The sequence below is a fragment of the Mastacembelus armatus genome, chromosome 11 (genome assembly GCF_900324485.2).
Source record: "Mastacembelus armatus chromosome 11, fMasArm1.2, whole genome shotgun sequence".
NCBI lineage: Eukaryota > Metazoa > Chordata > Actinopteri > Synbranchiformes > Mastacembelidae > Mastacembelus > Mastacembelus armatus.
Window position 1 is genome coordinate 2,676,994 of NC_046643.1, and position 16,432 is coordinate 2,693,425.

At 39.8% G+C, this 16,432-nt stretch overlaps 1 protein-coding gene across 1 annotated transcript in view; it reads left to right on the forward strand.

Annotated features, from left to right (window-relative positions):
- The window catches only part of epb41a (erythrocyte membrane protein band 4.1a), a 46,213-nt gene that overhangs the window by 20,837 nt on the left and 8,944 nt on the right, over window positions 1-16,432 (forward strand). The window contains exons 16-17 of the mRNA XM_026300241.1: window positions 3,500-3,521; window positions 11,923-12,051. Of these exons, the coding sequence (XP_026156026.1) occupies window positions 3,500-3,521; window positions 11,923-12,051 (151 nt within the window). The remainder of the gene's footprint in view (window positions 1-3,499; window positions 3,522-11,922; window positions 12,052-16,432) is intronic.

The following is a 16,432-nucleotide window of genomic DNA, read 5'->3' on the forward strand; positions in this document are numbered from 1 at the left end:
GCTGAAAGCCTGAGGCAGAATTTTGGTAATTCCATATTATTGCTGAATTCTCAGAATTAATAACATATAAGCTGAAAAACATCACCATCCATCTGTTAAAAATTCCCAGATTCTCCCTGAGCTGTTAGTTTCTTGCAGGCTAAACATTGCCTACAAGTATTGCCTTGTGTGCAATACTACTTCCCCATCACCCATACTAAGTGCAAAGCAGAAATAAAAAATATGTTGTGATAAGCTCTTCCAGAGCTCCTGTCATCTGAAATGCCAAGATAATTTGTGGTGGTACATTGTAAAGCAGTACAGATGATATAGCCTCTTATGGCCACATCACTCACTTTTTTCTGGTCCTAAATATTCCTGTGACTTTGTGCTGCCAAAAGAAGAGCATTTTAGCTAGTAGACAATGCCTTTCCTATCATCACCACGGAGCAGAGATTTATTAATCCTCAGTACTCCCTTCTCCCTCTCCTTCATTTCATGTCCATGCCTGCCACCTTTTTGCAAACAACAGAATATTTCAGTTGCTGTTTTTCTGTCAGAGTTACTCAGTTATTGGTTGCACTCTGATTTATGATTTGGTTTCAATATACAAGCTAAACATTTAATATCCTCTGATTTGAAGCTTCATGCCAAAACATTCAAAACATTGCAAACAGACATGGCGATCTTTGGCTGTAATCCTGAGCCCAGCTCTATAATGTAACCTAAAATATCGTCCATACAAGTTCAGTCAGGATGTGTAGAAAAAACTGAGTTGAAGGATAACACACACAGAAGTAAAAAACAGATGTATTCTGTTTCATATGACACTAAGCCACCCGTCATCTTAACCTCATCATGATTGGAGTATGAGCTTTCTTGGGTAATTCTGGCTCTCTTACGATGTTTTCCTGTGGCTCTCTAAGCAGATGGAGTACCTGCATAAATTGTGTCGCTAATTGTCTGTATAGTTTTTTGCAAAGGCAGTACCACAAACAATAACTATAAAGTGCAGGGCACAAGGGACTACAGTCACAAACCCTTTTCCCCACTATCCTAAATAACCTCCAGAGCCTTCTTTTTTTTGTACCTTTCCTTCAACATTCCTTGCTCTGTTTCTTCATCCCCTCATCCTTCTCCTGTCCGTTGACCATATTCCATATCTCTGTTCATTGTTATTTGTCTTTCTTGATCTGCTGCTGCTGAGCACAGCGAGGGAGGCAGTCTCTGTTTGGACACAAGGTAAGAGCGTGTAGTTTGTCCCCAGCGCCAGGGGGACCACCGCTGCACAGACACCACTGCCTGCTGGAGGAAGATGTAGAGGACAGTGAGGTTGACTGGGTTGATGAGGAGGAGGAGGAGGAAGAAGAACAAGCTTGTGGTCACACTGTAAAGGTGCCTATCAATGTGCCAGATGAGAGGAGGAGCTTGATTAACCCATGTCAACTAAACCCAAGCAGGATCAAGCAATCCCGGATGTCTTTCTTTCTGTCAGGGCTGCTGGTGATGGCTCTGACCATGCTGTGGCTGGCATTTATTTAAAAGACAAAGAAATGGCAAGATCCATAAATATTTAATCCTGCAAGGAGCCCCCATCCTTCTATAGACTGTGGCATTCAAGTACTGATTTTTCCTCTGCTTTGAACTTATTATTGTTAGTTGTTCAGCCTAAAATGGCCAGACTCAAAGAGAAAGATAAACTTAAAGTGAGCCTATGTAACTTTTGCTGAACAGTGATCACAAGTGACATTTGACCCATATGCTCCTCCTCTGCTTAGGTACTGTTGCTATACCTGCCAGACTTATTAAAGTAATAGAGGCAGATGTATTAGTGCTGTAAAATCTGTATCCTTTCAGAACAGTTTTCTCATCTTAACCTAAACCAGCAGTTTTGCTGACACCTTAGCTGATTTTATCAGCTCTATTTAGCTGACCTTTCCTCACATGGTTGAAAACTCCTGCCAACTTGTTTTTTTAGTAAGTATATATCCATATTGCTCCATACATGATACTGTAACCATACTTGAAATCTAAGGCTAAGTCTGCAGGCAAAACCATCTTCATCAATTACTGAACTGCATAAAACACAGAAAACAAGAGCAATATTGCTGTTGGTTATAGAGTAGTTATTTGTCCTGCAATTATTTTTAACACTCCATGTTCAAATACTTCCCAAAGAAAGACAGGCTTGAAGAAGCAACAGAAAGCTTGGTTTATACATTATTGTTTCTAATTTTGAATAGAACCTTTAATTGTGGAAGTGGAAATCATTAATGAGTTTGCTATTTGAGTCATTTAATTGTGGTTCTCAGTGTCTTTGTTTTGCTAGTACAGTACATTTAAGGTGTTTCTGGTTTAAGCTGTTGCCATCAGTTAGCCTGTATAAGAATTATTATTAGGGTTGTTTCTGGGGCTGTCACAGTTTTTCATTTGTAACATACTATGAATCACAGCTGACCGCAGCATTCAGTCACCAGTGAGGACCTGTTTTAGTCATTGGCAATAGTGATTCAGTATAGTCAAAGTTAAAGTACTGTACGACACAGAATGTAGACAGAATATAATAGGAATTGAGAAAAAACTTGAGGGATAGAATATTAGATAGTGTAGAATAACAGTTTGTAAAAGGCAAATGAGCAGGAACTCTAAAGAGAAAGAAGATGATTTAAGGGACTATATTTTTCAATGGTTGACAGTTCGATTGGCTCGAAATGAGGAAGTGGCTGAGGAGAAATATAGATTTCAGATTATTTGTAGCCTGATTTCCTTTTTATTGGTGAAAGCTTCACAATGTGCTCTGATGACTTAAGGTAATTGAGTCAAAAAAGTGCTGGCATTGGGGCTACGAGAGGGGATCACATGAGAAAAAACCATTTATGCCTTGCTTGTTCTACATTGTATCACATTTGATTAGATTTCTAAAGGTAAACAAAGGGTTATGCTTATCTTTTGTTCCAGTCCTTTCTACTTTTCTTTTCGTGTCCCTAATGTGATTGTTTAGCAAAGAAGTTTTACAATGTCTTTGACAAAGCAATTTTATCTGAAATGCTACAACTTGCCACTATTACTATTGAAACCTGAAAGTAGGAGTTTGGCGAGAAGTCTGTGCAGGCCTTCTGCAGAGCCTAGAAGTACTGGTTTGCTGATGTGGAGTTATGAGTGGGGGATGTGGAAGTGAGATTTAGATAGAGATATCACTGCATCTGGGATCAGTCGACACAGTGGATACAGCAGCCCTGAACAGATTTTTTACTCATGTTAACCTATAACTACACAAAATAATGTAGTTAATATGTCACTACCCCTTGTATATAATACTAGTTTACTGCTGTAGGTAGTAAGCAGCACATTATATTACCATTAACAAGCTTGTTATTTAACCTGTCCCTTACACTTTTGTACTTGTTTCTGGTTGGAAACTAAATCAAAAATAATAACACCATTAATCACACTATCCTCCAGACTCTTTGGATATTAAGTATGGCCTCTTTCTAGAGCTTCAGTGCTTCTTTGTGAGGAGAAGTCCAAACGGTGACAGCCCTGTCATACCTAACTATAGTTGCTCAGCTATATTTAGATAATTACCATTCAGGGGAGCTAATGAACAAATGATCAATTACAGAATAATGGTAAATGCTAAAATATTAAAAAGTATCTTTTTTTGTACCCCAAATCACTTGGGTACCAATCTGGATTTGCTAAAACAGTTTCAACCAATTTTCTATCGATAAGAGAATGTAAGGCTATTTTCTTTTTCAAAAGTTACATTGTCTCACTTAAAAAGTCAGCTAAGAAGCATTCCTTTTTTTCAGAAAATGGTGTTCTCATGAATGAAACTTAAAAATACAAACTTCGTGTTTACACTCTGCAGAAAAAGAAGAAAGTTGTACTAATAATTTTGCATTGCATTGTTCTGTATAAACATCATGTTCTCCTCAAGAATTTTCTGCAGTTCATTGGATTTCCAGTTGTTATACTACATGAATGTACTAAGTTGCATGGTACATTTCAAAATATACTGTATTAAAATTTCACTTGGGACATTTATTTTATTTTTTTTTTTTTGGTACAGCCTCTGGACATCATCCAGTTATGTCAGTACTGCTGTAACTGACATGTATTAGCCCTGTATTCATGTTGGCCCAAGTAACAGCAGACAATCAGGCCAATTTCAGAATCCATCCTTGACGAGATGGAATTACTCAGGAATGCATTATAGCAAATTTATACATTTACAGTAACATGTAGTGGAACAAAGAATCTGATGTCATTGACAATGGAAGCTCTAAACCATACATGGGCCAAATGTACAAATGCATGTGACACTATGATGGTCATACAGAAATGTCAGAATGAGATAAAGCTATATATCAAAGCAGTTTAAGAACTATGGACATACTGTGTGCAACATTTGGTTTGCACGATTACTGAGCTATCTCAATCTTTAAGGGTAAAGGTTACAGATAATAAAACAATTTAGGGAGTGCATGACAGTGGCAAAAAAAGTTAATTTTGACACAATTTTACTGGGTTTTGAAGTCTTCCTATGGCAGAAAGTACAATGGCATTTAATACATCTAGATATATAATACATCATGTCTTAGCGTAGTCAACCCAGTGCAGTTCTGCTGTACATTGTATTTGTGTATAGACATTAACTAAAAGTGTTGGCAACTCTCTAGTTCAAAAAGAAAATAAGTTGGAACTGACTGGATACAAACATATTACTTTAAATACTACAGCAAATGATAATGGCATGGATGGTAATACTGGGACATGTGATGCAATATTTCGTAGCACACCTTTTGAGGCCATTATTGCAATCAGGTGCGTTGTGTAGTTCCTAATGTGATTTCTTTTCACTTTTCTTGGACAAACTGTGCCAAGTTATTTAGATTTGATAAGTACAAAAATTTCTCTCCATAGATGTTCAGGTGGATGTTTAGTGGTTAAACCCACTTCAGAATGGTTCATTGGCCACATCCAAATATCCTTAACTAATTGTATCTCACACCCTGGGCCCTGTTTTACCTAGAAGGCATTCTGGTATGTCATCTTAAAGAACATTTTAACAAGTGTTTATATGCTTACAGTATAAAAAGGAAAAACCAAACAAAGTCCACTTGAGCAAGTGCTTGGCAACAATGGGGAAGAAAAACTCCCTTTAAATGTCAGAAACCTCTGACGTAACTAGGCTCAGTTTGGGTGGCCATATACCTTGACTTGTTGGGGTGAGTGGATAGAGGAGAGAGACGAGAACAGCAAAATGAAACAGCAGGAAAACACTGTGTGTTAGTGAAGCAAGTAGGTTCACATCAGCATGTACAGCTCCAGGACCAGGGATTACTGCAGAAGGCACTGAAAGAATGAGGACAGACAGGAAAGAGATGAAATAGGAGAGAGCAGACATACAGTGGTGGCTCATACTGTTAATGCAAGGAGCTGTTTTTCTCTTCAGTCTCGGGCCGTTTTCCTCTTGCAGTTATTCCCATAGTGATTGGTTATGGCCCCCCAAGCTATTTAAGAGCTATAGTTACAGGACAATGAGCTGCTTGGAAATGGCCATGTAGCCCTTAGCTTGACCATGCATGGCTATTATTTTCTTCATTGTATTCTTAGACAACTTTCTTCCTTTGAACAGACTGAATGACTGATTATGAGATAGAACCCCTTATGTGATACAAATTTAAAGACAGTTTGAATTGAAGTAATATTGTAATCCACTTGTTGTATCAGTACTTTTAAGTAATACCAGAATTTTTACCATGCCATATTAGATAATCACTGTGGAATAATTATTTTAACTCTTTTCAGGAAGAATTGAACATTGTTTCAATTAGATGTGAGAGTACCAACACTTTTAGCCAAGTCTGTACCTTCACCTGCCTTAAACTGAATCTGTTGCACTTCTTAGGGAGTGGAGGACTTGTTTACATAAAAAAAACTGTTGTATGACTTAAAGTATTCTTTGTTTGTCTAACTACAGTATGCAACTTTTCCCTCCTATAATCTGTCTTTTAATCAATTTTTTTCTCTCCTATAAACTATAATCTCCAAATTATGTTGTTGAGCTCAGCAGCCATTATGATAGTAAGTCAGTTCATTTCAGTTTAATTACCAATGCAGAAGTAAGTAAGTCCACATGAAACTTAACTTTGCTGATTCTTAGGCTTGTAGTTGGTTATAATATCTAATAATTGCATTTAGTCCAGGCAGTGCTGAATTATTGAATCTGAATTTGGTAAATCAGAATTCTTTCCACTCCTTATGGAATTTGTTGAAGTAGTTCTATTGTTCAACACAGTTTCAGATTCATCTGTTACATCATATTTGTATATATTAGTTTGGCTGGGGACCTCAATGAAACTAGGTATTTTGTCAGCTATTGGAACCCATCCCTAGATGTGAGGAGTAGATTCTTGTTGTGTGGAAGCCTGTTGTTTATTTAACCCAGCCCCTACAAAACATGGAAGATGCTCAGGAGACAGGAGTGTGACTGGCTTGGCTTAATTTTTTTATTTAGATCCTACTGCTGTAGGAAAATGAATATTATGACTTTTACTGTGTATTGTGTTTGCATTGGTACATGCTACCTCCAGAAAATACCATTAGACTTGCATAAGTTAGTTAAACTGTGGATAATTTCCCTGCTGCCTGCAGTGTTTAGCCTACGTTTAGTTTCTGTTAGTTCTAATAATTAGTTTGCATATTTGCAATTCAAACAGTTGTGTCAGAGTTGTTTTATAGAGGCAAAGAAAAGTATTAACAGCCTTAAATACAATAAGCTTTCAAAATGTTGGTTACATATTGTAACCCAGGATTCTGTTAATTGGGTGCAGCCCTCTGTGCTATCGCTATGGGTCATATCCTTACTTTGTGCCTGCGCACTGAATAGAAAATCGTCCATGCCCACCTGGCATGGCCCCTCTTCTGCTCAAACCGAGTGTCTCAATCATGGTCATTGGTCAGTGCTTCAGGGAGGCTCCTCTCTACAAACAGAACCAATTTTTGTTAACCAGACAAAATGTTGGTTACATATTGTAATGCAAGATTTTGTAAATTGGGCTGCGGGCCACACTAATCTCTCTCCATGGGTCGAAGTGATAGCTAGAAATGTTGCACACCACACTGGGCCCAGCAACGAAGGGGAAGAACAAAAAACCAGTGGCTCCTTGCTAAACAGGGGTTGAACAGGGTGGCCGTTCGACCCCTTGCAGCAAAACTAGGTCCCATTGCGAAGCTAGGGAACATGCAACCAGGTGCTGTCTACGCACCCCCCTCCAAAAATACTAAAAATGGTGGCTGAACACTTATCTGTCGCCAAAGCCCATGTGACAGGTGGAAATAGCCACGGCATATGTTTTTCTGGTGCTAAATGCCAGATTCCTCTCTAGTAGCAATTGGAGAAAAGACAAAACCATGGGGACACATAAAATGCCGTAGTAGACATAGAGCGTGCAGCCTACATAGTAGAGGCAAGGCCAGGCTAAAAACCCAAGCCTTCTAACCATAACAAGCGAGGGAGAGGACTTGCACGGAGCACAAGAAGCAAGAAGGCCCAGTTGAGACAGCTATGATAAGGGAGCGTGTTGCTTAGCATGCATACTCATTCTCACCGGCATTTGCTCAGCAATGAGAGAACTGCACTGTGTGGGGAATGCATGTGAAACAGCCACAGCTGCCTTATGAGAAGCAGGGGTCAGCTGAGCTGCAGTGCTGGTAATAGTTATAGTGTATCATTCACTATGAAATGTTGCATATTTAGCTTTAAATCCGGTTGCTGTGCAGACACAGCCTCCTAAAGAGTGGAGGTAGAAACATTGAAACTTTTGTTCAGCCTGATGAACACACATTTCTTTAGTTTCCTGACAACTCTTTTTAGATTTTGATTTAAAAAATATGTTATTACCCAAAGTATTTCAAAAAATAAAACAATATTCTAAGAATTTATTGGATTCTTCAACATAACTTCAAAGTTTTACTAATGTGTCCACAGTATTGATGCTCAGAGCCTGATGAACTGAAGTTGATCATTTTCTCATTTTAACAAAGTATTACTGGGTCTAACCAAACTCTGGGGAAGAGTAGTGTTTAGCCTTTGAAATGCTGGTGGGACTAAACTAATTCTAAATCTTTACACTCTTACAACGGTACTATTTACATAAATATATTTATCAGACTGTGCATGCTCAGTAAATATATTGACTCTAGTGGTGGGTGTGTACACATCTGTATGATATTGTACTGATTTTGTCTTATTAGATGTCTGGATAATTTAGAATCTGTAAGCCTGTACTTTTCACTGTGAAACCAAGGTAAATGTTTAGTTTTTTTCCCCATTATTCACTGATGGAGTTTCTCTTATTCAGCCAATGACTATACCCTGTCCTTCATGGTCTCCTGTGACTTTGTGAGTATTAATTCAAAGCTACAGTAAGGTGTGCTACAGTGGAAATAAATGCATCCACCCTTCCATCTATATAGAGTATGTATATTCCACTTATGGCTGAGTGGCAGAGTGGTGCAGTTAGTACTATTGCCTCACAGCAAAGAGGTTCTGGTTTGAGCTTGCAGACTACCTGATCCAACCACTTCAGGTTTTTGCTATTCACCTCCTCTAATGTCATCCCACACCCAAAAGGATGAGATTATACTGTAATGTTACAGGAAACCTTATGAATGAATGATGAATTTGTACCTTCATATTTGTTAATTATGTATGTTGTCCTGACAGCACAGAAATGTCACCAAGTGCTGTAAATTGCTTCTCTTGTTTCTTTCCTAAATGTCACAATATTTTCTGCTCTAGGCACACTTTAAGCCCCTTGGCTGTTTCTTTCTGAGTAGCACTCAGAATTTGTTTTGTGCTTTTCTCAAACCTAGCTGGATGAAAATGTGCCAGGTCAGGCAGTAACTCCCCCTAGATGGTCCATTGAGATGACAGGTCTGCTAACCCCTCAATCAGATTGGGAGGTTGAAGTATAGGTTTTAATATCAATCACAGATGCTGCACTAAGGTCCCGGTTAATGTTTGCCCCCCTCACCTGGAGTAGTTAAATGCAAAAGCTAGGAAAAGAGAAAAACTGCCTACTTTAGAGGCAAAATGACAGCAAACTTCAAATTAAGGTCTGCCATCAAGAAATCAAATTTCCAGCTGTATCATAAAACCGTAACAAATTGCGATAAATGGCACAAAAACAATCTGGAAAAATCAAACCTGTTTTCCCCACTCTGCTCTCATCCCTCCTTTATTACCACTGACCAAGTGAGGACTTAGCTGAGAAGACTCTATCCTAGGAAGGCAGCTGGCCCAGACTGGGTGTGTGCAAGGCCTTTGAAGGCCTGTGCTGCTGAACTGGGAGACCCTCTGCAACAGGTCTACAATCTGAGTCTGTGTCTGGGGAGGGTCCCCACATTATGGAAAACATCCTGCATTGTTCCAGTGCAAAAGAAGGGTTACCCCAGTGAGCTGGACTATGGGCCAGTTGCTCACACTAAGCACATAATGAAGATACTGAAGCAACTAATTCTGATGCTCATGCGACCCCAGGTGCAGAATGTAAGAGACCCTCTCCAGTTTGCATATCAAGCGAAGGTGGGGGTTGAGGATGCAGTCTTCTACCTTCTTCAACGTGCCCTCTCGTACCTGAATGTGGGGGACTCTGCTGTGAGGATGCTTCTCTTCTGACTTTTCAAGCGCCTTCAATGTCATTCAGCTCCTTCTACTCCAGTAGAATCTGACCACCATGGCTGTGGATTCTTATCTTGTGGTCTGGATCAGAGACTACCTAACTAACAGACCTCAGTTTGTTAGGATGGGAAGCTGTGTGTCCTCCACAGTGACTAGCAGCACAGGTGCTCCACAGGGGACAGCACTAATGCCCTTACTCTTCACTGTATATACCACCAACTTCCAGTACAACTCCGATACATGCCACATGAAGAAACTGTCAGATTATACTGCAATTGTGGCATGTATCAGGGAGGGCGAGGAGGGGGAGTATGGGAGCCTGTTGAAGGACTTTGTGGCGTGGTGTCAGAGAAATATGCTCCAGGTCAACATCTCCAAAACAAAGGAGATGATACTGGACATCAGACGGTCTGCACCTGGACAGTAAGCTGGGCTGGCCTGTCAATCTGGACTATGTTTACAGAAAGGGGCAGGGCAGGATGTACTTCCTGAGGAGGCTGGCCTTCTTTAACGGTTGATAAGGAGAGCTGGTCAGTGGTTGGACTGAGACTGGACTTTGTGGAGATAGTGGTAGAGGACCATGTCTAGGCTTAGAGTGGTCTTGGAGAACACCACCCACCCCTTACACGCAGCCTTTTCTTACCAGAGGAGCTCTCTCAGTGACAGACTACTGTCGCTAGGGTGCTCAACTGAGAGACTCAGGAACTCTTTTGTTCCACGTGGCATCAGGCTGCACAATACCACTGCTAGGAGAGGAGGGCAAGGGAGGGGCATGTAGACTGTTAATCCTCATGTAGACTATTAATTCTCAGTGCTTAACTTATTGTTTTTATCTTGTTGTGATTATGTATTTATTTTTGTAGCTATTTTTATCTTCATGATGTGTGTGTGTGTGCAGCAGACTATATAAATTCCTTTGGGATTAATAAAGTCCTTATCTATCTATCTGTTTGGTCAAATCATCAGTTACAAACAAAGCCCCATTCCTGATAGTGACAGTCAAGGTCTTGACAATCATTTTAAAGATTTGGTTTTTGGGTCATTTAGGATCACGATCAACGCTGCCTTTCTCCCTGCCTTCCCCTCCTTTTGTCATCTGAGAAGACATAGTGAGGCCCACATTTGGTAATTTGTCCAAAAAGAAAGCTACAGGTGATACTTCATTGTTCTTTTGCTGCATTTGCCTCAGTATTCAAGATATGCTGGGGTGCCATTACCCCCTAACTTAAAAGATCCAATGAAATACTGCTGTACTACCTTTATGAATCTCTTTCAATTTGCATGAACTTACCAAAACCGCCAAAATCAATGTAATCATCAACAGCAACCTTATATCCATGGCTGCCTTATCCAAATTTCCTTGGCTTGTCACATCTGCAGTAGTCTCAGTTGTTAGCTCAACAGACATGTTCTGCTCCACTTCTGCCTGCATTATAAATTAAAATTGTCCTCATTTCATTTCAAGAGTTTTAACACCCAAATTCATATAAGACTCAGGTGGATCGTCAACAAATCATCTAAAATCATCAGTACCCACTTCCATCTATAAATCCCTGTATCAAATATGAACAGTAAGTACAGAGAATAAAACTATCTGTGACCCCACTGATCCAGCTCCTACAGTTTTAGTACAGAATATTTGCACTAGCTGTCAGTATGTTGCTACATATTTAGTTAAGCAGTAGCATACCTTCTCATCTCCATCTTGAATGAAAAAGGCTTTGCTGGCTTTCTGTTGACATTGTTAAATCCCCTCCAGTCATGTTTTAAGTCATTTAGTGTTGCATACAGTAATTGAGGAACACATCCAGAGTAGTTTTTGGCTTAGTCTGTGGTATTTTCTCCTCTTGAGGTCCTGCAGTAATGTTGGCATCCTTCTGTGTGAGAAACGGTGCACTACAAACAATAAGAAACGGTGCACTACAAACAATGTTTTTTTTTTTAAAAAGGAATCATTATATAGAACTAGTTTTCACCCTCTGACCACCTGTCTCATCTAAAATGTGAAGAGCTACAGATGCAGCAATAAAATAAGCCTTTAAGTAAGCTGCAGCAGTCTCCTTGGCATTGTCATTTGCATAATTGCAGGACCAAAAATAATTTCTGCCCACCATTGTGGAAGTTAGTGAACCTCAGTCCAGCCGTAGTCCACTGTGACATGTCAGACTTTCAATTTCTTGCTGTATGCGCATATGTGAGAGAGGTTTTGAGAGAGTCCTCATAATTTGTTGCTGATTCTGTGATTCCTATAGTCTCCTGTGCTAAAGACCCAGACAATCACCATCTCAGACGTCACCAACTCCGTGAGAGGAACTGTGACCTACAAGGACATCCCCTTAGTTCACACTGAGACCAAGACCATCACATATGAGTCAGCACAGGTGAGAGGAATTCTGGAAATTGCACACAAATGATTAATACTTCCTGTAGAATCCCCAGCTGAATGATGGTCTAATTCTTGCACTGATGATTCACAGGTATTGACTTTATTAACGTTTATGAATGGAATGAAAATAATCCATATAAACCTTAGAGAATACACCTTGATGCATACACTGTAAGAGCTATAAAGGAGACAGAAAATACAGTCTTTTAGTACTTACTACTTGTGACTCAGCTGAACTACGGTAGCAGAACCCAGCCTATATTATGTACACATCCTCTATGAAAATATAAATTTATTAGTACAATACATTTATCACATAGTAACAATAAAATATGTAACAGGAATTTATTCCCCCTTTAATGGTGTTATTAGTCAGCCAGCTCCCAACCATCCACCCCTGTCGCTCAGATCCACTTTAAAAAAAAACAAAAAAAACAAAAAAAAAACACACTACTCCAGAAAAAGGCACACACCATCTCAAAAACACACCAAGGAGTAGTTCTGATATGACAAAAAACGCCAGTACATGGCAGGGGATGTACTCATTGTCTGACACTAGAGTTACAATATGAGGCTGAGAAGGAAAAAGAAAAGACAAAAAAACACCCCGCTAGCCAGCCCGATACACTAGTACCTCAACAATGCCAGAAGCAACCAGTGTGCACCCACCATGGCTGGACAGCTAAAGGAGTAAAACAAATCAAAACACAGCAGCAACAGCGATTAACTAAACCATAACTTGCAGTACAGGCATCAACCCGAGGGATTTCCAATCTCCCGCACAATATCATCGACAGTCTACTTGTCTGTGATGCCTGCGCCTGCTCACTCAGACCATGTTCATAAAAAGACAAATGAGGAAGGCTATAAAACATGATGGTCACATCCAGACCATAGCCACACGCAGACAACAAAGAAGGGCTACAAAACAGCACACTCCGCATTACACCTAGCCACGCCCTCTACTAGGAATTAGTTTGCCAGCTACATACTATTACAGAAACATTGGATAAGTATAACCTTAAAATTTTGAGTAACACACAACTGGAAGTCCTAGCTTAGCTTAAATGCGCTAATAATGATAATTGGAACTATCATTAATTGAAACCTTGTGCCCTTAAGTTAGCCAATACTGAAACATGCAGAACCAAGACGAGACATTCTCCTTTGTTTACAACTTCAGCTTTAGGTTTGACAGACCCTTGTGGCATTTTTCTTTGAATGATCAAAGGCTTGTCCTTTCCCATCTTCTTGTCTCCAAGACAGTTGTTACCTTTCTCACAAGTCCATCTTTGTCAGTCACTGTGTCCAGAACTCTGGCTTATCTCCACTAATTACAAATTAGATCATCCATCTTTTCCATGAAAATGTCATCAACTTTAAGGTTCTTCCCTGGAATATCCCATCGTTGTCTGGTGGTGATGTTAGAAAGGTCTCTCTTCCAATGGCTCCAAAATTGCTCCGCAAAATGCTAAACATGATGCCACTGCTTATGAGCCTATTTGATGAAATTGCCAGGGGGTGCCTACCTGATGAAAGTGAGAGAATAGAATGAAACATATTCCTCACTGTTCTGATCTGTCTCTACCAAATGCCTCCAGAATGGGGAACGTTCAAGACAAAATCACACTTCTTTCTTAGCCAGAAATGTAGTGAGACGACTGGTGTCCACTTGTTTTAAAGCTACATTAAGTTAATTTTTAGCTCCAGCAAAATTAGTCCCTTGGTCACATCTGATTTGATGTACTGCTCCTCCTATGGCAATGAAACAACAAAGTCCATTAATAAATGCATCTGTTGACATGTCATCCAGCATTTCAATATAAATAGCTCTACAGTCAAGATATGTAAAAAGGAGACCATATCACTTTTGCACTTTCTGCCCTTGCTTTGTTAAAAATGGACCAAAACAATGAATTCTACAATAAGTGGTGGAGCTGGATCTAAACACTCTGATGGTTGGTCTGCCATTTTCTCTTCTTCCGCCTTCTCCTCAGTTTCCGACATTTAACAAACTGATGCACATATGCTGTGACAGCTCTGTTTATTCCTAGGATCCAAAATCCATTTGCTCTGATCTCCTTAATAGTTAGGCCTCCTCCTTGGTGTCGGACCTGTTCATGACAATGTGCAATAATCATCTTGGTGTTGAGAAGATCTTTTGGAATTATCACTAGATGCTTTTGTGAGACAGGAAGTGATGCCTTTTTTAGCCTCCCTCCTACCTTGAGGAGTCCATCTTGATTAAGAAGATGAAACAGATTACTTTATGATGGAAGTGAAGCTCTTAAGCAGTTTCATCTCCTCTTAGGATGTACATTGGTAAAAGGATGCTGAGGTTAGAGCTGCCAGGAACGAGGCCTAGAGGAAGACCAAAGAGGATGTTCTTGGATGTAGTGAAGGAGGACATGAAGATAGTTGGTGTGGGTGAGGAGGATGCAGAGGATAGGGTTAAATGGAGGCAGATGATTCGCTGTGGTGACCCCTGAAGGGAGCAGCCAAAAGGAAAAGAAGATCTTCTCTTGAAACACTTGGCTTTGTAAGTTTTTGACAGTGACTTGCCGGTCATTCTTTCTTTCCTCCACAGTGCTATGATGTGATGTGATGATTTGTTTCCTCTGACATGACGGAGACGTGGTAATGTTTGAGTAGTTCTGTACCAAAAGGACAACTTTGACAGTCAATCAGTAAGACTCACATGCACTGTTTTTAGTGTCTCTAGAGTCTGGATTCTTTTGACTTCAGGATCTCTGATTGTAATTTTTGGGATAAGATCTGCCACTAGAGGTATTTCTTTCTAGTGGCCCCCGTAAACCAGTTTGAGGTGGCAAGTTCACTTGCACTCAAACCTCTGTTATCAATGTCGGCAGGGTTTTGATTGGTAGGAATATATCGCCACTGGTGAGGGAAGGTGCTGAGACATAGCCTCTATATTCTGTTGGACACAAATGTGTGGAAGCGTCGTACCTCATTGTTTGTGTATCCCAACGTCACATTAGAATCTGTCCATAAGTACTGGCCAGGCTTTTAAGTACATCTACATTTAACAATTTTAGCTCTTCTCTTAACCCTCTGGGGTCTGAGGGGGTTTTTGGGGCCTGGACAAATTTTGACATGTCCTGACATTTGTGCTTTTTTCAGTGTTTTTTAAACATATTAATGTCTAAAGTCTAATAACACTGTAATCAGCACAAAATTGGCTACAATAATATGTGAGCTTCAAGTTTATACATTATTGTGTTTTTGAGAAAAAAGTGGTTATGTATGGCTAGTGAAAAACTACCATTTTTTACTCACTGAAATAAGACCATAAAACACAAACAGGACATTGGTTCACAAGACTTTGGAGACCTGCATGTTGTAGGCTAAAGTGTTTACTTCAGAGTGCTGTGAATGTCATCTTGTTCACACATTCACAGTAAACAATACACTGATTTAAATTTTCTAAGACACTTTTTGTCCAGAAAGGCCATATGCAAGAGGGTGTGTCTGAGGATGAATAGTCATGTGATTTACCTGAGAACACAAAAGACGCACTGAACGACCAGACAAAGACGCGCATAATGAGCCTTTCAGTCAATGTAGATGGGACGGATTAGTGCTGTACAATACAACACAATGAGGAGCAAACGATCCTCATTTGAGTTAAAATCAGAGTTTTTACTCTGAGGACAAGCTAAACTATTTGTCTCTGTGTGGAATGTAAGGAGCGCCGCTTCACGTGCGTAACGCGCCATCATCCAAACGTGTCGAAAAAGTGAGTAAATTCTATGATGAAGTTTGATATTTTGTGTCATTTCTCGGGGGCGTGCACATATTTACCTGGTTCACCTGAGATTATTTACATGTGAACAGTGGACAGTGTACAAGGCGGGACCGCATTACCTGTAATGAGGTGAGACGGGAAAAAACGGACTTCTCCTTACGTTCATACGGATTAAATAAAAAGTGATGATTTGTTTTTGACTTGAATTGTTTCACTCAAAAGAAAACATTTCAAGCTTTCTAGCCATATAATTCTTATTTTTATGAGCCAAGTATTCGCTGAGATTCTGGTTGTTTTATTTACGCGTCTGTGAAGAGAAATGGCAGAGACAGAAAAGTCCGAGAGCGCACCCTGTCGGCTTTCTTTATTTAAAAAAAGCACAACGTTTTGTTGTTATTATGATGGTATACCACTAAAACTAGACCCTTTACAGATTTGAATGATATACTTCTTTTATCTGTACGATCAGAATTGACGGAGTAATTTCAGTTTGTTTCGGCCTTATCAGAAAAAGATGCGTCAAAACGCGCCGGCGCGTGCGTCGACCCCAGAGGGTTAAGGTGCTGCTTGCTACAACTGAGACAACAGCAGCTTAGTCTGGGTATTGTTG